General features: G+C 42.8%; 1 protein-coding gene across 1 annotated transcript in view; it reads right to left on the bottom strand.

Annotated features, from left to right (window-relative positions):
• LOC144828901 (cadherin-7) overlaps positions 1-25,055 on the bottom strand; it is a 290,016-nt gene that overhangs the window by 83,009 nt on the left and 181,952 nt on the right. The window contains exon 6 of the mRNA XM_078687508.1: positions 22,968-23,155. Within this exon, the coding sequence (XP_078543634.1) occupies positions 22,968-23,155 (188 nt within the window). The remainder of the gene's footprint in view (positions 1-22,967; positions 23,156-25,055) is intronic.

Genomic DNA, 25,055 nt, shown 5'->3' with positions numbered 1-25,055 from the left:
CAGGAAGGACCTCAAGACTTGGCTCTTTGACTGAATCATAGATCCCCCCAACCCCACTCAGCACCTTGAGACACTAATGGGTGAGTAGTCGCACTTTACAAGAATCGTGATTGACTGATTGATCACAGAGTGACATGCGCACAGTATGGTTCATTCTCATGGATAGCAGCCCATGCCGATGAGCCGGGCCTACATTTTAACCTGTTCTGCAATCAACTCATAGACTACAGAACTGGCACTTTAACAGCTGGGAGTAGTAGCACAGTTGCACTGGTTATGATGTGATTATGCTCCTGGTCCTTGTCGTATCGCCATGCCTGACTCCGTCCAGGACTTCCGAGTCAGGCATGGCCGGAACGGGATGGGGAGAGGCGGTGTGTGGGAGCTCCAGTCAGGAGAGTAAAAGGGAAGAATAAAGAAGTTTATAGAGCCACTTCGTGTCCGCCTATTATTCAAAAGCACGACTTTAAAACCGGCGACGACTGTGGGATGCGAGGACACCCCCCTTCCCGCCCTGCATGAGAGGCAACAATACTGAAGGCCGCGACGGCCGCAAAAAACAAGAAGCCCGCTGTCACCCAAGCGAGTGAACTCTGCCGATCAGCCCATTTGTGCAACCCTGAAGAGAGTGCCCTGCAAGACAGGGCCCCCTGAGTCATCAAAGAGCTGCAAGTGACAGCATTGGGGTAAGAGCATTAATTCCCCGTCTCTCAGACCAGCACAAGAGTCACTTCTGGCAGCCATCTTGGAGTCAGGCACCCCCATAAGAAAAGCATTGTCACCATTCTGGTGCCTATTTTGAAGTCAGGCAAATATCAAAAAACATCCTGAGCCTGCCAAAAGACAACTTGAAACATCGTGAACGCTGTGGGAAGTATCAGAGGGGACAGTGAAGATAGCAAGATATTACCATGTCCACCCAACCTGATTCCACGCGAGATGCAATGCCAGGTCCGGCCTCAGCTGCGCCACATGGACCCATACTAATGGGGGTATTGTTCCTGCGTCCCCCCCCGAACCTCTAATACTGACCTCCGGGAACAGCATGGGCCCCAAGTGGAAAATCTGGATAGAGGACTTCGAAGATTTTATGAAAGGCTCAAGAGTAACTGACCCCGACCATGAACTCATAGCACTAAGAAACCTAGTGAGCAAAGACGTTGGACAAATAATCAAAGAACTGCCTCCGGCTAACGCCGCGTCGTATGCAGATGTGAGAGAAGCTCTGAACAGGAAATTTCTTCACAAGCGTAACCTAGATTACGAATGCTACACCTTCAATCTCGCATCCCAAGATGCAATGAATCCATGGGCGATTTCATTTCACGACTAAAGCGGCTGGCACGATACTGTGAGTTTGACAATTTTAATACTGAAGATGCGCTTCACCTACGCATCATCGAAGGATGCCAATTGGAATCACTACGACTTGGCTATTAAAGAAACATTACTTACTTGACGACATTGAGGAACTGACACACATAAATGAACAAGCTGAAGAACACACAAAGAAAATGGAAGCTGGGAAAACAGACAAAAGAGAACAAGCCCTCCGAGTACAGTCCCAGACGGAAATAAGACACCAGACAGACCATCGGAGGCCTGGTAAACCCACGAGCTTGTCCCATGGAGGGACCAGAAACAGCAACACCAAGAAACAACTGCCGCGATGATATTGCTGTGGCCTGGATTACCCGCATACAGGCACCTGCCCAGCCATGGGACAACAATGTTATCGATGCGAGAGAGACAATCACTTTGAAGCTATGTGCCAAACATCGGCGTAAGAAATCAGGACCAGCCGAATGAAGCACTGCAACAGAACACCACGTGAGGGCGGTGCATAGAAGGAGAGACCACTCGTCTAGCACCCAGTCACAGGCCTCATATCGATCTCACCGGTCGACATCAAGAGAATCGTCCGCCCTCACTCCCATATCACAAGACAGTGATGAATACATATGCATGGTGGCCGACCCAGACCGGCTGAAGAAATACCCCCGATTTGACATTCAAATGGGGAACCACTCCGACAAATCTGTTTTGGACACGGGAGCATCACTCAACTACATCTGTACGACGGAATATGAGAAAAGGCGCCCAAAACCGAAGTTATAACCAGCCGCAGTGCACATCTACACATGGATGTCAAAGGAACCACTGCCGTGCCGGGGACGATTACCCACAACGCTAACCTACAAAGACAGGACAATCCAGGCCCAAATTCACATAATAGAAGGTCCTGAAGCTGCTGACTGCCTCCTCAGCCTACCCACAGCAGAAAGGCAAAAGCTGGGAGAGATCTTATTTAAAGTGGACGACTCACCCGATATAATAATTTCCTGAAGCTGTTCTCGGGACTAGAAAAATTAGCTAGCGTCAAAGTCAAACTACACATAAATGAGCAAGTAACACCAGTGGCCCAACACCACAGGGAAGTACCGTTCCACCTCCAACAAGCAGTCAATGATGAGCTTCAAGACTTGCTGAGAGCAGACATCATAGATCGGTCATCCGGACCCACCACGTGGGTGTCACCGGTGGTAGTCGTGCCCAAGCGAGGACATGAGAACAAAATGCGCCTGTGCGTGGACATGCATGCCCGAACACAGCCATTGAACAGGAAAGACACCCTGGACCTCATATCAGCGACATGATTACTTGTCTGAACCGAGCGACAGTTTTCTCAAAACTAGATCTTAACAAAGGATACAACCAGCTAGAACTCCATGAGAAATCGAGATGCATTACCACGTTTACCACACATCAAGGACTTTTTGGATATAAACGCCTTAATTTTGGTATCTCTTTAGCGGCGCAAATCTTTTAAGAAGCCATTCGGCGAGTGATCCACAACATTCCAAACTCATTCAACTATAGTGACGGCATCCTTGTATTTGGTGCAACACGCGAAGACCATGACAAAGCCCTAGACCGCGTGTGTCATGCCCTGCTTAACGTCAACCTCACACTCGACAGACACAAGTGTGAATTCCACAAGTCAACTCTAAAGTTCTACTGCCACATTTTCTCTGAAGACGGCATGAGACCGGATCCCGAAAAAGTCTCAGCACTCACTCCACAACCTCGTGATATAAGCGACATTCGGTCCTTCCTGGGAATGGCCAGCTATTGTGCCCGATACCTCAAAGACTATGCAACCATCAGCTACCCGCTGCGAGAGCTTACAAGACAAGGTCAAGCATTTCACTGGTCTAAAACGTGCGAGCAGGCTTTCAACAAGATCAAAAAGGCTGTGAGCTCTGCCGCCCATTTGGCCTACTTCAACCACCAAACGGAAAACCGAAGTCACAGTTGACGCCAGCTCCATGGGCCTCGGTGCCATCCTAGCCCAGTATGACGATGAGGGAGACCAGTGTCACATCATAGCCGATGGCAGCCGCAGTCTCACTGACACAGAGAAGGCGTACTTCCAACCGGAGAAGGAAAGTCTAGCAGTCGTGTGGGCATGCGAACACATCCACTTATTCGTATATGGGAAACACTTCACACTTATCACCGACAATCAGGCCTTACCATCTTCGGCAACCCAAGAGCAAAGATGCCTCCAAGGATTGAGAGGTGGGGAATCCCCTTGCAAGACTACACATACCCCATTATTCACAAACCGGAAAAGGCAGAGAACCCAGCGGACTACATATCACGTCATTCCCAAGCACCGACACAGACATGCTACTCGCTAGCCGCAGACCACCTTCATTTCATCATTGATCAAGCACGCTCACCTGCCGTCCCACTAGACGTCAATATAGAAGCCACTACTAAGGACACCACACTCCAAGACGTCATCCAACTCATCCACACAGACTCATGGAGACATCTGAAGGATTCACAAAAGACCATCGCTATCAATATGCAAGAACTCTCATCTTTCAAACACGTTAACGATGATCTCACAATCAGTGCAGATGGATTGATACTGAGAGACCGAAGGATTGTCATCCTTCACAAACTAAGGCAAGGGACCATCAATTTAGCACATGAGGGTCACAGAGGTGTTGTAGCCATCAAAAAAGCACTGAGAGAGAGGGTATGGTTCCCATCCCTTGATCAAATGGTAGAAGCCACACTTCAAGATTGCCCACAATGCCAACTAGTAGAGCGAGAAGAACCATCTGCTCCACTGCAAATGTCTGATCTCCCAGACAGCGGGTGGCAACAAGTAGCAGTCGATTTCTTCGGCCCACTAAAGTCTGGGAAAAATATCATTGTCATCATGGACGAGTATTCACGATTTCCCATTGCACACCAACTATCATCCACAAAAGCATCTGCCGTCATACCCATCCTTGACGAAGTGTTAGCTGCGTGGGGAATCCCCAAGATATTGAAGACAGACAATGGACCACCTTTCAATGGCAATGAGTTCACGGAATTCGCAAATCACCTGAACTTCAAACACCGGAAAATCACTCCTCTATGGCCTCAAGCCAATGGGATGGTTGAGTGCTTCATGGCCACCCTGAAGAAAACAATACAAGGTGAACGGTCCCAGCCCGACATTCAACCAGCACTCAATGAAGTACTGCGAGCATACAGAACCACGCCACACTGCACCACCAACAGGTGCCCCGCCACCCTGATGCTCGGGAGGACCCCGCGCACCAGGATACCAACTTCGGATGCAGTCATACATTTCAGACTTCCGACCTCGGATTATGAGACACTGATGAACCTCGATAGAAACAAAAAAACAAAGATGAAAGAATACGCCGATAATTGTCGTCGTGCAAAGACATCTGACATTCAAGTAGGAGATTGGGTACTAGTGAAGCAGGAACTGAGAACCAAAGCCGACAGCCATTATCAAGCCCAACCACTACAAGTAGTGAAGAGGAAAGGGACCATGATCACAGCTGCCTCCACAACCAAGAGGACCACAAGCAATGTGTCACACTTCAAAAAATGTCATCCAGCGGTATACGGTTGAGAAGACGAAACATACAGAGACACGGACACCTCAGACCCAGGAACGGGCAACCTCGAAGAACGTCTTTGTGTAATTGACACGGATGAAATCGGAGAACGACATCCTCCCTGCCAGCCACAGAGGACCATTCGAAGACCAGTTTGACTCATTGAAGAACTTTATAGAATGGAAAGATCTGAGGTAACCGATAAATCACAAAAGGGGGAGATGTCGTATCGCCATGCCTGACTCAGTCCAGGACTTCCGGGTCAGGCATGGTCAGAACGGGATGGGGAGGGGCGGTGCGAGGGAGCGCCAGTCGGGAGAGTAAAAGGGAAGAATAAAGAAGTTTATAGAGCCACTTTGTGTCTGAATATTATTCAAACGTGCAACATTAAAGTCGTGATGACACCAACAAGCAGCCCTTTCCAAGTCTGTTACTGGTTTAATGCGGACGTGAGGTCATACCAGTCCTCAAAGAGGAGGTACTTTTCTTCCATTTGCTCTGCTGGTGGTGGAGCCTAGCAACACAACCAGTATATTGAGTTTTAAATATTGTGCTACCAAAAAATTATATTCATAATATCGACTATCAAAACATCATGTAGGTAAGTATATATAAGTACAGGATGTACTACACCCATCTTCGCACGCAACTATCTCAATAATATATTTACCTTCGAGTTATGTACACGAGGAGATAAAAATAATAGATTTATACTTACCTATATATACTAAGCTTTACAATTTTTGGTATTCGATATTCTGTCTGCTATATTTTTGTAGCGCAATAATATTTTGCGCCATATTCTGACATGCATCCGGGGCCTGAGATGTCCCTGCCAGATATTGCAGTAGTAGATAATGCAATTTTGCACTGGAAGGGGTTCTCTGTAGTAAACAATGTCACTGTTCTGCCTCTCTCCTGGCATACCGTCACTCAACATTGATGGAAGACCGAAATCATTAATGCTCATAAATGTCTTCTAAAAGCTGAGTTATTGAAGCCTCATCTCAAAGTTGTGTGTTCTTTGCAAACAGCAGGCTTCACCCACTACCCAACTCACTTGTTCTGGGGAAAATACATTGGACAGAGAGGGGACAAATTGATCCCTAAATATGACAGTCATTCTACCTATTAATTGTTTTCTCTATTGCTTTCTCCTAAAAGGGTTCATACTTTCTTTGGGAATGAAACTGCATCAGTGAACCGCAAAAATAACATGGTGATTAAGATAGCATTTGCACAGAATTACGAGTGGTCTGTTTCTATAATGACAAATCTCCGCCTGCCGCTGCAGTTAGGACACACATTGTGGTTTGCAGTGCCTCATAATTGGCTTTTTGTGGTGATTGTGGAAGTGATAACTTTCATTCCAACTTTTGCATTTACATTTTCATTACATTAATGTATCTGAAATATTCAAGTTGCAACCTGAAAACCAGCAAGGAACACAAGCTTGCCATAAATGCGTGTTTTGTTATATCCTCTTTTCAAATAATTTACATTTGATTATTTTATGTATTATAATCAAGTTGTTGAAGACCATTTCAGTTCTTTGTAAATTCTAGGGACTCTCTTGATGAATTTAATTTTCTCCTAAAATGCCTGAAAGCAAACTGGCAAATACTACATTCGCCTATGAGTTTGGATAATTATTGCACATTACCCAACAAAAAAAAAACTGTTGCATACATATAATAGAAAAGCGAAATAAATGTAGCAAGACACAAAAAACGGATGAGGGTTGTAGAGGGAGACTGTATAAGGGAGAGAAAGAGAAAGAAAAAGGGACGAGAGGGCTGCAAAATGTCACATGTTGAGATATCTAACAGATCTCAGAAAAACATTTAACACATAATGAAAATTAACTTGAGTGTAATTATAGAACACACTTATTGTCATTGTGTGATTTGACACTAGCTGAATGACGAATCATGACACTTATTCTACTTCTAATTGTACTACTTCAAAGTAGGAGTCAAAAAAGAGGTAAATGGACTAATAAAAACTGACAACTCGCATTAGTAGTGTCTTGCCTAATGGAGATGGAATGCTAAACACAGTTAGCCCATCAAGTGCTGGAGAGATCTAGTGAACTAGCCATAGACATCAGAAGATTGAGGCCTCAATTCTAAAAGGGGGTTTTGGGCGCAGTATCATATGCAGAGCTACACATTCCGCAAGAGGGGCTGGTGTCGCCAGCATCAGAACCAGTGAGTCCTTTCCACTACTGTATGCGCTATCCGTAAATACAAGTTTGAATAAAGAGGAGTAGAAGTAAACCTACTTTACCCATAACCACCATGCACACTGTAGCGGACAGTGGTGGGAGTGCTACCGGGCGCTGACGTGAGGCGGGGAGGGGCAGGATGGGGGTTAGTAAACTACGGATTACGGCCAATTAGAGGGAAGTAAACATATAAACAAATAAAACAAATTCCGTTGTGCGCTGCATCGCATTTGGTGATGCAGCACACACAACCAAATTCGTTTTATTTATTTATATGTTTACTTATCTCTAATTGGCTATAATCCGCAGTTTACTACCCCCCACCCTGCCCTTCCCCCACCCCACGTCAGCAGCCAGCAGCACTCCCATCACAGGCCGCTACTGCATGCACATCTATATTGCCTCAGCTAATTTGTGGATTTTCCATTTCTGAAGTTGTAATTTGCATAGCAGTGCTTAATTTGTAAAAATTAATTGCCAGGGCTCTTCTCGGAAGGCCACTGCAGCTTGCACCACATATTGTCTCTGCCGGTGCTGCCAATGACATTACCAACATATCACCTGACCATCTCACTCCTACTAGTATGACAATTCAGACTACTTAAGGCCCCACAAAGCTACAATAAAGGTGTGGGAGGCTATTATTCATTTTCAATGTATATTGTCTAATGGTTGTTGTTGTGCTCATCTCAAATTAAGACACCACCACCATGTGATGAACTGTCGCTGGAGCCAGTGTTGACATTTAGGTGCTGGTGCCTAGCACCGGAAACCACTGCCTCAAATTAAGCACTGTTACATAGTACTCCTACAATGCAATGGCCATGTACACATGATTCTTGCAGATTGCCATGGCACTTTGGTATGACAGAAGGGGCTGTGGCACCCACTGTTATATGGATTGTGCCTGCACAACATGCGGACTGACACGCTCCTATCGGATGTGCCCTCATTTGCATGCGATCCTGACCAGATGTAAATGAGAGAACCTTGTGCCTTTTCTCATGCAACATTTTAACAAGGCAGGTGTACGTGCAAAGAAACTGTTAAGAGGTGCGCTGTTTGGGTGCCGAATATGAGGAGTGTGCAATCAGTGTGTCACCTGTGGGTGCATGTTGAGAGGGGAAAACAGAGTCTCAGGCTCCCCACATACACGCTATGAAGATGGGTTCTGACACTCATTTCAAATGCCTGCATGGGTATACCTGCCCACTTTCGAAAATGAGGCTAGGTCTCTGCCAGCTGTTAAAGGTTAACCAGTGGTTTCAAATATTTGAGCAACCTTTCACTAAGGTGCTGTTCACAGTGCAGCCACTAATTAGCAATTGCACTGTGAACAGCACATTTACTCTAAAAGGACGTACCCTGCCGATCTGCACTCGGCACGCCTAGTTAAGGATAATACAGGGCGCATAGTGAGATAGTAATGCGGCCCTTAGTGGAGCACCAGCAAATTTAACACCAATGTATTACTGGTCCCACATTAGGTGGCTTGAGCTATGAAAATTGTGTGGTCCTCTTTTGAAGTTCTAGATGCCTCCCCATGAGTGAATGGTACATCTGCATAGATCTACTGCAGAGGGTGTACTGCTGGCAACTCTCTAATGAACTCTGATGTGATTTACTATTTTAATAGAACAAAATCCAAGTAAATATGTTTTTAAGAGCAGATGGTGCGCGTTATGTAAGCTGTTCTTTTTTGTTCGAGATTCTCATTAAAATAATTCATAAGCAAATAAGAAGTACCAAAGAATATTTTGCAAAGGTCAGGAGAGTATACATTTTGAAATATCAAAGTAAAGTGAAAAGTATAATAACGATTTAAATGTGCACATATACAATATAACAGTAAATTATAGTAATTCTTGAGCAATATTATGGCAATAATATTTTCATTTTCTTTCAGAATGTTCTTCAATGATGCTTTCACAGTCATACATATGATGGTTTTACGTGCACATAAGGGAGTCCAATATGCAGGTAAATTACTTCGTGAACCTCCTGTAGCAACCTGCAAATACATATGGGAAGTGACACTGAGTGACAGTTTGCGCGCGTGTCTGAGTGTGTATATATAGTCATTATTGCGTGATTCTTTAAAATCTTTACAATTATAATATGCAGAAGTCCTAATAAAATAGCAGTGCTCTAGCAAAAACATGAGCAATATGCAAAAGATTAGAATTAAAAAAACGTGGTGCATCATAAAACATAAGTTAAAACAACGGTAGCCAAAAGTGCAAGTGGGGAGTGGAATAATTTAGATTTAGGGTGTTTGCTAGTGCTGGCCCCGGTTAGGAAGTAGTTTTTTCCTGTGGTAGAAGGTTCTTAGAGCGATGGGGTGGTTTGTGCCTGGGGGTGATTGCGCGCCTGCTGTCTTCTTGAGGGCCCTCGCTACTCCTTCGATGTACTAATTTACAGTTCATGCATCTGATCTCAGGTCTGATGGATTAAAGAGGCCAGAATGGCTTCCCTGCAGCTACTCACCCCTTACTGGTTTCATTGGAGGTGCAGTAATTTACATTGTATGTATAGGGTGGTCTTGCATAGGCAGATGATATGGACCAGTTTTTTAATTGCGAGGCCACATAACCGGCAGGTTGTGTCCACTTCTGTCCTCAACCAGGGTCTATGGTGCAGTCGCGACAGTATACTGCCCAAATGACAAGACAGAAATGAGCTTTTTATCAAGGGGTTTAGAGCTTTCCCCTGGTACTGCTGGGATCTCAAGTCTTATAGCTGTTTAGTATGACCCAGGCATGAGAGCGTTTTGCTAGGGCTGCCCTGTTTTATAGCGAGCCTGATGTTTTTGAGGATTTTGATACAGTTTCTTTGAATCAATCATGCCTTACAGCATCCGTCCAAAGATCAGCTAATCCTAGTTGGTCAATGGTGTCATTGAAGTATTCACAGCTAGCAAGCCTGGTTCCATCAATCATTCCATCTTGGTCTCCTCCAAGATGGAATGATTGATGGAATTTCTGAGTTGTTTAACTTGTGGCAAAATATGGCAAAGGCTGCGTGTCTGGCATGAAGCTGCTTTGTTAGCCCAAATTCAAGCCTGATCAGGGCTGCAGAGGTGTTTAGGGTAGCTGGAAGATATGCCTGTATACGCAGACCACTGTTTTATCCCAGACCGATGTGTGTCTGCCTTGACGTACCTCGCTGCTGTATGCAATGGTGGGGACCACTTATGCTCTTGCGATTTTCAAGAATAGGACTGAGTGAATGCTCATCCAGGTTCTTATGTACTGCCGCCAGGCCAGCTGCAAGAGTGACCCCTTCCCTTTTGATTTCCTCCTTGTGTGACTTGAAGGATCCATAGTTCACAAAAAGGAGACCAAGGTACTTGTAGCTATTTGTTTCTTCAATCCTGCTCCTGTCAAGACACCAGCTGACCTTCCCCTTAAGAGACTTCATGGCAAAGAACGTCATTTTGTTTTTTTGGCATTTATTTTTAGTCTGTTTGCTTCGGCGTAGGACTCGGACGCTCTCAGGAGATGCTGCATCCCAACGCAAGTTCTGCTTAGTAACACCAGATCATCAGCGTCCAGAAGGTTGGTCAGCTGAGAAGACCCAAAGGGGCGTGCAAATTGATGGAAGAAAGTGTTTGGGGGAGGTCTGCTAGAAACAAATTGAATAGCATCGGCTAAAGCATGAACCCCTGTTTGAGCCCACTTGTTTTTTAGAATGACCCTTGAAAGGTTGCATCCGTTCCCTAGTTTGAATCTGGCCCACGAGTTAGACTGCAGGTTTTCTAATGCTTTCAGGAGGTGTAAAGGGGGTCCTCAAATTCCACTACCAATAGTGAGCACTGAGGTATGTATGGGAAATCCTTTTACCACAAACAGGCCACTCTGGTATAATTTGCTGGTTAAATCTGCCACTCTAGAAGTGAAGGGCGCTACCTTCTTCTTTGGGGTGTAATCTAACACATCACACACTACCAATTTGGGGAAACAATAGTGTGTCTTTGGGCTTTTTATGCAGTTCTCCATGCTACTTCCCGATGCACTACTCAACCGCCAATCCAAGGGAATCATGCATTTAAAGGTTCTCCCAGGGGCCCATTTGCACATGCATTACTAATCAGACGATGCATGAGTACAATGGAAATACCCCACTGCAATGAAGGAACGCCCACCCTAAAGACTTGAGCACAGATTTTGTGCATACGCATTTGATATTGCAGAAGAGAACAGGCAACCAGCACGGATCCATTCTGTAATGCCAAACTTCTGTTATGCAGAGGCATAACTTCCATTGGTGCAGCAGATGCAGTGGCACCGGTGTCCAGAGGTCTTAGGGGCCCACTGAACTCTGAATATTGATCTATTCTACAGTTAAAACAGCACAAATGGCCCCATTTTCTTCCTTGCACTAGGGCCCATGACACACTGGCTACTCCACTGCTGTCGTTCACGTTTTATAACACAGACACAGTGAAACAAAGCAAATGAAGATATTAGTAAAATATGTAAAACTGTGTGTCAAGAGAAAAGTGAATGAAATCCCAGGTTTGTGACTTTCAAGGGTGATCTATAACCAACTGAATTAAACACTGCCTACGACACACGATTATGACTTATGTTCCTTGATGCTTAGCATGCAGTGCACATAACTCCAAGAACATTTACAAAAAAGAAAATGTGATTCATTGCAGAAAAGCTATTGCCTTTCTCCGGGAGAAGGAGCTAAGAGTAAAGCCGCTCTGTAATTTTAGAGATTGGAAAGGAAAAGGCATGCCATTCTGCAGAATATCCCATTTAAGCAATGACCCTTACCAATGACCTTGATTTAAGGCATTAGCAATAAAGTGCAGGGTCGGGGGAGTAACGCAAAAACACAAATAACAGTGATAGGGGGGAGTGCAGATGTGTTTCCAGTTTCAAAACATTATTTATCTATGTGGGAATTTATTTATTTGTCGCAAATACTCCACTCCACCGAACCTCAAGAGGTGTTTATGCAAGCCACGCCACAGGGGCAAATTCCAATAACTACATTGCTGAACCAAGAGCTTTCAAAACACTAAATCAGTAGTGAAGGTGAAAAGGACAATGTATTCACGGGGTCTTCCCTCGCACAGCGAATGGAGCTTGACAGCTTCATTAATATGTGCATTAGTGTTATCTGATTAGATCCTCTGCCCGCTCCTCCTTCAGTTCACCCAACAGAGCGAATCTAAGAAGCTTTCATTGCATTTGTTGATGAGGTTCCAAACCAAACAAGGTCCTGGGATAATAGGAATGGCTTACAGAATGGAATGAGCCTTCTAAAGGCGGGGAAAAAGACACCACTGGTATATTACAATTAGACTATCCCTCCACCAGAGCTTTTAACATATTGTGTGTTGTTTATTGGTTTATTATATGTATAAACGTGTGAGTATAAAGAAAGGCATGGAAACATGACAAATGTATGTGCAAAAGGTGTGAATAGGTTTTTCTAGATCTTTCTTTCTTCTCACTGCTCAGAAAAAGATCCGATTTTACGTCACATGATGCTCCTCTTCATGGTCATGAACTCCTTGTCAGCCAGACAACAGGGATGACACGTGAAGATGGAGCAGCAACCATTAGGATAACACGGTAGGTCACCAGACAAAAGCACTAAAGCCCTGAGTGTGGAATGTGGTGGGGCATTCACTGGAAAAAGGGATCCACTGTTTCCTCGGGGTAAGGTATTTCTCAGTTGCAGCAATTAATCTTATTTTAGCTTTGTACTCGGAAACTTTGCATACGAAATTGAATTCGTGTTTGTAACACCCAGCCGTGGTCCGAGGGGAAATTCATTATTTATTTACATTTCCCTCAGCATTGTTCCTCGAAATCCCCCCTTACCCAGCCCCACCGCCCCACCGCTGTTACCGGCAGGAACTTCGGCTGAAAACACCAATTTCTACATGCTGTGTCTTTTTGCTGTACATTTTAGAATACATCCACAACTACACAGATTTGCCTACATATAGCTGAAATTCCCTTTGTATGCAATTCATGCGAATCACACTGTAAAAAACAATTTAGGTATATGGACCTGTGTGAAACTCACCAGTTCTACAGACTACCCAGCTCAATGTGCACACAGGCTGCATGTGTATATTGGAACATCGACTGTTTCTTGCCAGACCACACACACAAATGTTTTTTTTTGTATTATACATTTGACTGGGAAGAACTGCTTAACTGGTGCAATATTATTGATAATGCGACATGTGACTGGATGATATTTATGTATACACACACACATCTGGTCCACAGCTCCTCACTGAGACCCCTGGCCCTGGCGGCAGCGGTGTGCTTTCGGATGTGAGGTCCAAAACAACATCAAGGTTTACCCTTTTCTGGCTCCTAGTAAAGAAGTGTGCACTCCAGCGTTGCTTGCACAATGTAGAGTTTATTCCACGGGTGATGTAGGTGAATCAGAAACTCCTAACGCGTTTCTGCAAACAAGTCACCTTGTTCACTGAAACACGTTGGGAGTGTGTGCCAATGCTGGAGTGCGCGCTTCCTTTACAATAGACAGAAAAGGATATATAGGATGTATATGCACACACATATGTGCAATAAATCGATATCAGATAATACCGGTACAGCAACAGATGTTAGTAGTTAATATCTTGACTTTTTAAGCTGCCATTCTTCACGTAATGTACTTTTTAGTCATGCTTCTTTTTTGATAAAGACATCCTCGGCTCCATATGCGAAGTGTTCCTAATAAATTAACGTGAGAACATTTCCACAGTGTGCGTCTAACGCATGAGTTAACAACAGCACATAACAATGTCTAACACGAGGTAAAACGACACATTTTAATTATCATCAGTTCTCATTAATTCAGCACCGGTGGCATGCTAATTTCTGAACAGCTGATATACTATTAACTCGTAATACTTGTTTTTGCAAATCTGTTCTAATATGCATACCACGAAGTACGTTATTTGTTCCTAATGGGAAACTAATCAGCGGTGCTGAGGACAGGAAAAGAATGAAGCATACGCCCAGGGAATCAGAGCATGACTGTCTCCAGTCTCCTTACACTGAAAACTAAAAGACAAACACATGTCTCGGTGCGTCAGTCCTTGTAAATCACTGTGCACGATCTGGCTACATTTCAAAAGTAAAGATATATGAGGACATTTGCATTTTGAGCGCTCCATTGAAAACAATGGAGTGCCCAGGGCTTCTAATGGCCGGTAGAAGCCCGGAGCTCCAACATTCCAATGCCCTTAAGGGGCAAAATGTTCTAATAGCCCTAGAGCCCTCCATAGCGTGCTCTACCGGCCAATAAAGGGTTGCTCCCTTGTTAAAGGCCCTTGCCTTCAGTTCGGGCGTTTAACACTGCCTTTAATGGCAGGTAGAGCCCACTAGCGCAGACTCTAAGGCACTAAATAAGACCCACCCAAAAGGAACATAGGGGCATATTACCAAGCAATAGCGATAATTATCTCTATTGCTTGGTTAGAGACAAAATTTTACCGCTGAGCTGCGGCGATTTTTATCGCAGATAAACCTTGGTATTACCAAGGTTTATCGCAAATGCGATAAAAAACGGCCGCAATGCATGAATATCGCTGAAAAGTCAGCGATATTCATGCGTTACCGAGCTAATGCTCTTAGCCATGTTATCCACCTCCCATTGGATAACATGGCTAAGAACTGCTCAGGGCAGGTGTTAGCTTTTGGAGATATTCGCGCTTAGCGCGAATATCTCCAAAAGTTGGTAATAGGAGATATTGATGTTAGTCGCTAACATCTTGGCACGCCCACTTTGCATGTCATTAGTGATAAATATCACTGACATGCAAAGTGGGGCCCAAGATCATCGCTATCTCCTACTAGCTGTCGCTAACTGGTGTTAGCAACAGCTAGGTAATAGGGAGATAATTTTATCTCCGCTTTCTTGGCTTTTAAAGCCAAAAAAGCGGAGATAAATCCCCTTGATAATATGCCCCCTAGGGTGCTGTGCTAAAGCAGAGATAGCGCATCGAAACACATTTCCGTCAATATGGTCATGTCAATTCTAAGTGTAGCATTGAGGCACACGTAGCGCACAGTTACATCTCTTGTATGTTTATCAGCTATGGAAAGAGGATACAAAGCTAACAAAGGGACGTGCTGTGGACTCATAGAGTATGATTTGATTCTTATGTATGTATGTGCTCCTACAAGATGACAGCTGTCAATGTTTCAATTCGCCTCAGTGCGATTTTTTAATGTGTGCTGGTGTGTTTAATTTATGTATACTATAAGTGACCCTTTGAAGGACACTGTCTTAAACTGGGTGAAGAATATATTTTCCTGAAATTGTGTTCAATTGGGGTGTCTTTTTAACAAGAATAGAAGAGCTCTAATAATCCTGCCCTGCATAACGAAAATGTTTTAGTATTCTATATCTCATAGGACACGAGTGTGGCACCCATTGTCTACAAGGGATTGGGAGGCAAAGTTTTATTTTAATAAAACTTGAATGCACATTTGCCTGTGCTATGCAGCCTATTGGACGATTACCCTCATGCAGCAGTACACTTTTGCAAGTATCAGAAAACCCCCGACATTGGTACGTGATACACTACACTGCAGAAAAAATAGTGCCAATGGGTAGAGCGAGAGAGATGTAAATATCCTATGTGTGAAAGGGAGTTCAGTTACAGTTCCATCAAGGCAAAGCGAGTCTCTTTTTGAATGGAGTTATGTTTAGTAAGTTAAACGTGGGTTTCCAAGATCTACACACAAACGAAAGTACCCAAGTTCACATCCTGCCAGCTCTGATTTCGCCTTTTTCACTTTTCAGGGGTGTAGAGAATGAGCACCATTAGCTGGTTAAAATTACATTTGTTTACAGTGCTGTGAAATTACAAAATTGTTGTGAATAGTGCTTTGAACCAGTTGTAGTATATGGCCCTTGGCTTCTGGGTTAATGTGTTGCAGGAGTGGCATGGTTCAACCGAGACTGGTAATTTTCCCTGTGTGCTGTTGTTTTGTTAGCTCTGTGATTCTCTGCTTTGCAGAATCTGATGGGTTACTAAAGGTGGTTCAACAACTGCTGTCAAATCTGTATGGAAACATTTTAACAGATGACTACGGGGGGAAATTAATTAATAAGTTGCTTCTTACCATCTGCTTCAGGCTTATTAAATACGGTTGTGGTTCTTGGGGCTTGGCTAAGGTGTGTCTCTTGCAAGAGTTTGGAGGAAGTAGTGACCCATGAATCATCTTTCGTGAAGTCTGGTATTCCCAATAAAGGAGGACAGATCCTTCTCTGAAGAGGATACATCGTTTACCTCTATGGACAGGCGTGGCGTGTTCTTACTGTTACTTAGCTGTTTCCGTTTCGCATATCTGCAGAAATGTCATTTTTGAACTTTACGTTTTTTTATTGATCTTTATTCGGGTATTTTATAAAGATGCAGCATATCACAGTCAGGCCACCTCATGGTGTTCAGTTGTCAGGTATTTTGAGTCTAGAACATCAAATCTGTTAGTGAAGAACTGAGGAGGTGACTCCCTTAGTTAATCAGGATGACAAAGCGGTGCAGATTCTTGATCTCATTTGTGAAGAACAGGTTCCTTCTTCATGGATCTCATGTCACAAGATTTGAAGGGCCTCATTTACGGGGAATTGGCGTAAGGCAGCACAGCAAGGCTATTTGCTGAGCTGCCCTGCGCCAATGTAAAAGGGCAGGAATCCACCATATTATTTTAATATGTTCCATTTGTGTCCTTTACCCGGTGCAGGCCACTCATAAATAAGCCACAAAGTGTATAAAACACCACGTATGATGTCAAGGCTGGCTTTGCAGGACAGGAATATGAATATTTATGAATGGTGTTTATTGATATAATTTAAGTAGAATAGTCCTGATATGCTTACATTTCAAGTAATGTAATAAGTAACATAAGAATGTCTAAAGCACCGTTGTAATTAAAAGAAACATTGCATTCCAGATTCACTTCTCTTAATGATACTAATGGGCAATTCTGCCATTCTTTTCACACTTAAGGACTCGTGTGTTGTGCAATTGTTGTGCCTGACTAAACCAGTTTAATGTCTCCCGGAGAAAGTTCATACTCTGTACCTATGAATCCTACATATTAGCAATGTTCTTATTTTCCTACAGATTCTTGAAAAAGTGAATGGATTGAGGAAAAAATATATTGCTTTTGTTAGATGTATTTCATGCTATAGTTCAGGGTTAAATGTCTGTCAGACACCTTGCCAGCTTACTTTTTGGTCTTCTTGCTATGACCTTGCTTTACAAGACTTCTGGGCAAAAAAATCTCCTTTCTTTTCCTATTACAGTGGCTGAACCCTTTCTCCACCAAGTGCTTGAAGCCAGGTGTTTCATCAGTGTTACTGCTCCACTTATTCTGAGCAAGTGATCTTACTAGTCATTCATGATGAATAGCTATGGTTTATTTGATGTGCTGTTCAATTTATTTTCATACGTACAGTTGAGAGTAGCAACGTGCTTTAGAAGGTCAAACTGGCTTATTATAATTCAGCAGATGTGTGATATCTTAGCCTTGGAGAGAAGAAGGCACTGATGGTGTCTCTTTCCTCTACAGAAAAGCATCTCCATCTATTATTTCCACTATTGCTAAGTTGCACTGGTACTTTTTCGACTCTTGGTTTTTCTATTGTGTACTGTTTCTTTAAGATATTCAGAGGAAGTGTTGGCTCATCGTGTTACTGACACAGCAGAGGAATCATGGGACAGAAGTCTTGGCTGTTGATCTTGATTTCCTGTCACTCCCCTTCACAGAGTCCTTTAACCTCACTATTGTTTTATTCCTTCTTTTCAACCTCCTTAATTAAGCAGGATCCAAATTACTTTCCAAATATTTTCTATAAAGAAATCTGAAGTGACTACTGGGATATAATAATAGGTTGATAGGAGCAATAGCATGATCATTTACATGAACAAGATCACAGACTACTGGGCTATAGCATAAACCTGTCAGGGAGGGCTAAAAACATGGATGTTCTAATCACTCTCAACACGACTGAAAATATCTGTTGGCATTCTCGCAGCAGCGCCATGAGACCCTCATAGGGTGATATGCTTGCACGTAACAAGACCCAATTAAGGGAGGGCTTTGTTCCATATCCAGCTTTTTTGCACATTTGTGTATTTTCATACCTTCATGGATTCGATTTCAGAAGTTTGCCATTTTACCCTAGATTTTTCATACGTGTGTACCCATGTGCACATGCACAATCTCATACTTTTATTGGAAAGTTAGCTGATTTAGGTTAGCTCTGGTGCTCTTGCGTGGTTAGTGTTTGAATCAGAGCCCTTCCTTTTTAGAGCTGCAAGTACATTCCTATTTTGCTTTGCACCTCAACTGGTTCCATGGCTGTTCTATAATTGGTGGCAATTTCTTTGTGGCTGCAATTCCAGGAAACCGAATGTGTTGTTACTTTTTTCTGTGATGCCTGTGTTGGCCCTTTAGTGGAGTTCCCAATATTCTGGGGGTTTATGCAAAACAGATGCTGTCTCTGAGGTTCTCTTAGTGGATGCTAATTGTGCACTACATGTGGAACTGTCGCTCTTGGCCTCATATTTTTCTGGTCCTGTGAGATTGCCTAGATTATGCTCCTGATCTTGGTATAATCTTCATGTCTGGGGCATTGCAGGGTGGTACCTTGATAGAGGTTTGACCTTTTGAGCCCATCATGTAGCACAATTACCTCATCGTAAACTGAGACCTGCTCTTTCTATGGTATTCCATATGTTTTCCAACCGGTCAGCCGCATGAAAGCTCAGCCGTTTATGCCCTTAGCTTAACTGGAGGGGATATTATTTTCATTAAACTTGAAGTATTTAACATGGTTGCCTGTTTCCCAGACTCACCCCCAATACTCACTCGTGAAAACAATAAAGTAATCAGAGAATTACAGGTACGTAATCACAGTATTGCATCTTATTATGAGTACCATTGATTTGGGTAACAATAAACAACTATTATTCAGCACCAAGATACCCAGTTTGGGGTGAACATGCCATTTACAAATACACGTTATGTTATGATATATTACGTTATTTTATGTTATGTTATAAAGCTTTAGGAAACTGCAGACACTGCCGGGAGACACGCACAAATACACCCAGAGGTGCTGAATGAGCCACAAACCTCTTTGAAGGGGGGATTATATAGATAGATAACTTGAGGTATGTGTCTGTGGCAAGCTGTACTAAACAACATTATGATTTTGATTACATTTTTACATCAACGAGGAAGTATTTACTCTCCCTATTATAATTCTTGAGTTACTTTCCTTCTACCGTACCATGCCTATAGTAATTACACAATGAAGCATAAACTGCCCATATGTGGTTGTAATCAAATATGAATGGATTGACAGTCATATATTAGCTTCACAAATATTGCCTAGTATTACCTGCAAGCATAGTGCCGGGAAAACTACAAGTCTGTAGGGTGCCCTGTGTAATGCTGTCAGGTGTAAAAAAACCTTTATGTCTGGGAATGTGCCAAAACCTACTCCTCCCCAGCTGAGGCATAACGAGGAGAAATATCTTTATTTCACTTAATTTTTTCCTCTCTCTCTTTGTGTTGCCTTCTGCAGCATACACAGAAAGAGGAAAAAGCCTCAGGGTATTGTTTTTGTGCAGCAAGGCGCCCCTTCCTGCACAAAAACAATCCTCTTACAACGCAGGCACCCTTGTACCATGGTGCAAGGGTGCCTGTATTGATGCTAGACTACTATATGGGCGCCAGCACAGGAGAAAAGGGAGGAATGCGCAGTTTTGACGTAAATACAGTACATTCCTGCCCTTTCCCTGCCCCACAGTGCAGCAAGGTGATTTGCTGAGATGCACTGCATGATTTGGCCATAAATATGGCCCTCTGTTTCTAAAAAGGGCTTTTTATATCCAAGTTTTTACACATTTCAACCTCCTGTTGGGGACAATAGTATAGAGAGGTCTTCCTCAGGAATAGTAGTGCTAGTCAGACGCTGATTTCTGTCAGTTCAGTTGAGTTATCTCTGCCATGATGTGTATATGGTTCAGACGCGTTCTGTGCTTTATTACCCCATGAAGACAAATTATTACTAGTCAACCCTGTGCAAAAAGTTTCCTTTCCTATTTGTTGATCAGCTTGAATCTAAGGCATGGCTCACTGTTGTTATTGTTGCTTGCTACTTGGTAAATGCGACGAATAACACATTTAACTCCTATGTTGGTGTACTGGTTTCACATATATTCGTATCTAGTGCAGAACATGAAGAACGTGTGTAGCTCTCAGCATCAAATGAAACACTGATGACCTGTGTGACCCCGCACTGTGCGTAACGAGTTAAGAAATTATATATTGTGAACTGTTGCTCGATGTCCTTATAGACGTATGCATTAGTAAACAGAAATTACTACAGCATTTGGCAACTGGTCCTGCATCCAGTAAAAAGAATCATTGGAAGCAAATGGCCCTTAAATGAAGTGTCTTCATTATCACCTTTGAGTAAAACAATTATTCGTAGCACCCCCATACTGTGCAGTGTCGCAGTTCTTTTTAAAGATGGGATTTTAATGGGAATAGCAGAAAAGCAAACACATACGCGCAAATTGCGTCAATTAGAGGGGATGTTGCGAAAAAGATCAGCAATTACTACTTTGAGAGACACGGAAACAGCACTCGCGATTGTGCTCGGGGAAATAACTTTTGAAACAACTTAGCAATCCGATTTCAAACCACATGAGATGCTGTTCATGTCCAATGAAACATTTCGAAAAGACTAAACACAAGCTGACATGACACCTTGATAACGTTTTCATAATTCAGTGGCGACGTTGTTAAGGTTTTCTATGAATGCATCGACCAAACAATGCAATATATAAAACTGGCTTTCACAAATCAAATCTGTTCAGCATTGGGCACAGCCTTATGAACTCTACCAGTGAAGGGCAGTTGTCTACTGGTGCTTGGCAATTGTGCACTAGCAATACTGGTGAGACATTTACGTTTATCTACCTGTGCAAAACGGCACAAATGCTTCTTTGCAAATGCCACTGCAAAACTGCCCAGGACAGGCGAGATACATTGTCAATCCGGCAAGTACCTCATACATGATTGGCGACCCCACATGCAAAAGTCAGCAGAAGACGGAACATAGGTGGACCCTTCGATTCCCTGGGCGAACAGTACAGGCTCAGATCATTCACAGTATTAACTAGTCCTAATTTGAGCCTGTGCCCCTCTTTAAGGAAGGGATCTTCTTCAGTAGTGTGTGAAAGCAGAAACAGAAAGCACTACAGATCAGCTATATTTCACGTCCCAACCCTGCACTCTTACTTAACAACAGAAAGTTGGCCAAGGACACCTGTCGAGGCATGAGGGAGCTGACTCACTACTTGTGAACCTACAAGCAGCATCTACGTCACACACAGAAGCAACGGTGTTCTTTTGATGCATGTACCCTTGGCTCCTTCCTCCAGATAGGAAGATCTAGATGTGGCCGTCTTGATGCCTACACCCATACCGAACACTTGGCCATTGAAAAACATAGTAGGAAGGGATGAGGATACAAGCCACTCCCACAGCCACCTGTGTGAATCCGCCATTGTCACCTCCTCCTACCACCATGCAGTTAACACATAACAAATACTGGTCATTACCATCTGGCTCTCGGGCTGATGAATCAAGATTGACTCGTAGCACTGTTTTTCTGAATGAAAGACCATAATTCATTCGGATTTGTCAATACTGACTGCTTTTACTGACATGATACTGCAGCAATACCGAACCAAGTTGAAAGCGAGCGCCATTGCTCCTGCGACCTAGCACCTTGAAGCGTACAGGAGTGCATGTGCTATGAGACAAGAAATCGTATCAAAACGTACTAAAAAAAATAGCTGTGTACTATTGATTGGCTTCCCTTTTCCATCTGAAACTGCAGAATTTTACTAGACAAATTCACTTTAAAATACAAAACATCTTGTTTTTTTAATTTTATTTAAGAAATGCAACATACAAATGCAAATATCGTCCATGCATTAACAGAAGACATCTTTTTTTAATGCAATTCTGACCTATTTTTGAGAATACTCTGCTGTCAACTCAGGGATCTTTTTAGGGCTGGACTAAAAACCGAAATCCCCATGACACAAATGTTCAAATCAGTGCTTAATCTGAAAAAAAGTAAGTGCCAGGGCCCTTCTCGGAAGGCCACTTCAGCTTTTACCACATATTGCTCCTGCCAACACTGCCAATGACATTACCAATATAAAACCTGCCCATCTCATTCCTACAAGTGTGACAATTCCGACCATTTAAGGCCACACAAAGCTGCAATAAAGGTGTGAGAGGCTGGCATTATTCATTTTCAATGTATATTATTTTAAAAAATATAGTTGGTTGCTCTCATCTCAAAATTTAATGGCAGCGCCACCATGTGGTGGACTGTCACTAGAGCTGGTGCTGACATTAGGTGCCTGTGCCGAGCACCGGAAACCACCAGCTCAGATTAAGCACTTGTTCAAACCAGCACCATACTGCAGGAGTCTGTGACTAGACTTGGGATTGTGGCAGCCCATACAGCACTAATGCAGGCCCCTAGCCTGCAGGCCTCCGCAAAAAAAAAACATAGTAGAGGACTGGCCAGTCTCTCCCCGGCTTTCCTAAGGATTTGCTTTCCGTCTAGCCTCAGCATAAACAAATGCGTGGTAGAGCTGTGTGGTTTATAAAAATGGAATGTTGTGTTTTAGGTAGAATTTACATAGCATTGTTCTCAAGTTACATACCAACATATACAGGAAGATCTCCAAATCCTCACTCATATACCTTTTGAATAGTTATTACTCCCTCCTGTGTTTCCTGGTCAACCGAAATTTTAAAAACTCCAAGGCCGTCACCATCCAAAATTTTATATTCCATTTCTGCATTTGGTCCAATGTCTGCGTCAATTGCTTTGATCTTAGCCACCATTGAATCCACAGGTAAAGACTCAGGGACATAATATTGATCAGACCCTGTGAATTGAAAAAATGTAGCTTATCATTAATCTTCATAATGTCAAATCAGCCCTTTCAAGTACACATTACAAGCACTGTTTTTCAAAAGTACATTCTGTTTAAAAACAAAACAAGAAGACATTTGTTCCACTGTGTTATGGATTCAAACTAATTAAATTGCACACCAGGGGAATATGACAGAAAGTAAGCACTGGTAGTGCTAATTTAAGACAGATGTCTGCCACAGCGTACGCTGACTTGTGTCTTAAACCAATGGCGCAGTGGCATATTGCCATCTTGGAGAGGGCTAATTGGTTGTTACTGGGAATTTAAAGGAACATGCTGCTTTTGGCTAAAAATGAAGTTACCTTTACTGGCATTGCTTTAGTCATTTTTACAGAACATAACATAACATGCTAATGCAACAAAAAACAATTAAAATGTAACAAGGCAAAAAAAACACAACTACATGACAATCAATAGTAAGTACAAAAACACAATGTAAACAAACAAAACTAATTACAACATGAAACACAGCAATATATGCACAATCTTTCTCTGGCATAAATTATCACCTTGAGAAATCCAATTAGGGGCGTGATGTAGAGAACGGTAGATGGGTTACTCAATCACAAATGTAACGAATATCCAGTCCACTGTATTGTAAGTGCCTTTGGATATAATGCACTTGTAAACCAGAGGACGGGATATCCCTCCCGTTTGTGCTGAAATTGCCTATCCCCCAAACTCTAAATCAGACCCATAATAATACAAACTTAAAAGTTATTTGCACCAAGCACTGACTTAGTTTCAGGCAACAACATGTTGTCACACCAGTCCCAAAACATGTTTGATCCAGTTCTTAATATCTAAGTTGCTTTGGCAAATGTGTTTGTTTTGAGATGGCCAGATGGTGGATGATACATTACATTCTTTCAACACAAGATTGGACCTAATCTATGATGTTGTAAATTGTCCAACCTAAGCAGGCTCATGTGGATGAAGAAATATCCACAGACATCACACAACCATGCTGCACATTAATAAATAAACTGAATATTTAATTTTTATAAATGAGTTGGTCACAACAGGCATAAATGTGAACACAAATACATGATGAAGATTCATGGGTTTTCACTATAATTAGCATCAGTTCTTAATTTGTAAGATACAGAAATGCAGTGATCACGGTGTTTCATATGAGCCCATCGCCAGTGATGCTGAATAACTGGGATATCGCACATGGACACTGCTTATTCTTGGTTCCACCTCATTCTTCTTTCTTCCACACTTCCTAATCATTTAACTCATTCTTGCAAGTGCTTTTTCTCCCCAGCTTTCTCCCTTTCTCACTGTTTTCTTACCTTTATCTTCCCCCCTCTTTCTTCCTTTTTCACCATTTTCTCTCTTGCTCTTGGTCAAAATTGTATTATGAAAAATAAGTCTAAGTCCCTAACAGTATCTTGGGGCGCCCACTGCTTAAATTGAGCTGATGGTTGCCGGTGGGGGTCACCAGCACTTATTGTTCCATAACACATATTGACCAAGTATGAGAGAGGGAAAATACACAGATTGAAAAGACGGCAGAAGAGAAAGATGTCGAAACAATCTTCAAAGTGAAAAACAAGGAACCTACAGGAGTGAGAAAATGGGCAGGGAGTGTCTGGTTCTAGATTAAACGCTATCAGCCTTTGTATTGGGCTCACCATAGTTTAATTGCATGGGCCACTGGCTTCTGAGCAGAGCTCCAGGCCCCAGCATTCTTGCTTTCACAAATTAAGCATTGCCACCACTTGCACCCACCGGCATAAATTAAGCATTAGTTGAAATTCAAAAACATGTATACCTCTTAATATGGGGTGCTTTCACTAATCGAAATGACACATTAAAGCTAAGATGTAATTGATTTGCAATTTTA

The sequence above is a fragment of the Lissotriton helveticus genome, chromosome 4_1 (genome assembly GCF_964261635.1).
Source record: "Lissotriton helveticus chromosome 4_1, aLisHel1.1, whole genome shotgun sequence".
Classification (NCBI taxonomy): Eukaryota; Metazoa; Chordata; class Amphibia; order Caudata; family Salamandridae; genus Lissotriton; species Lissotriton helveticus.
The sequence above is the reverse complement of the archived record's forward strand: the minus strand, read 5'-3'. Positions and strand labels throughout refer to the sequence as shown.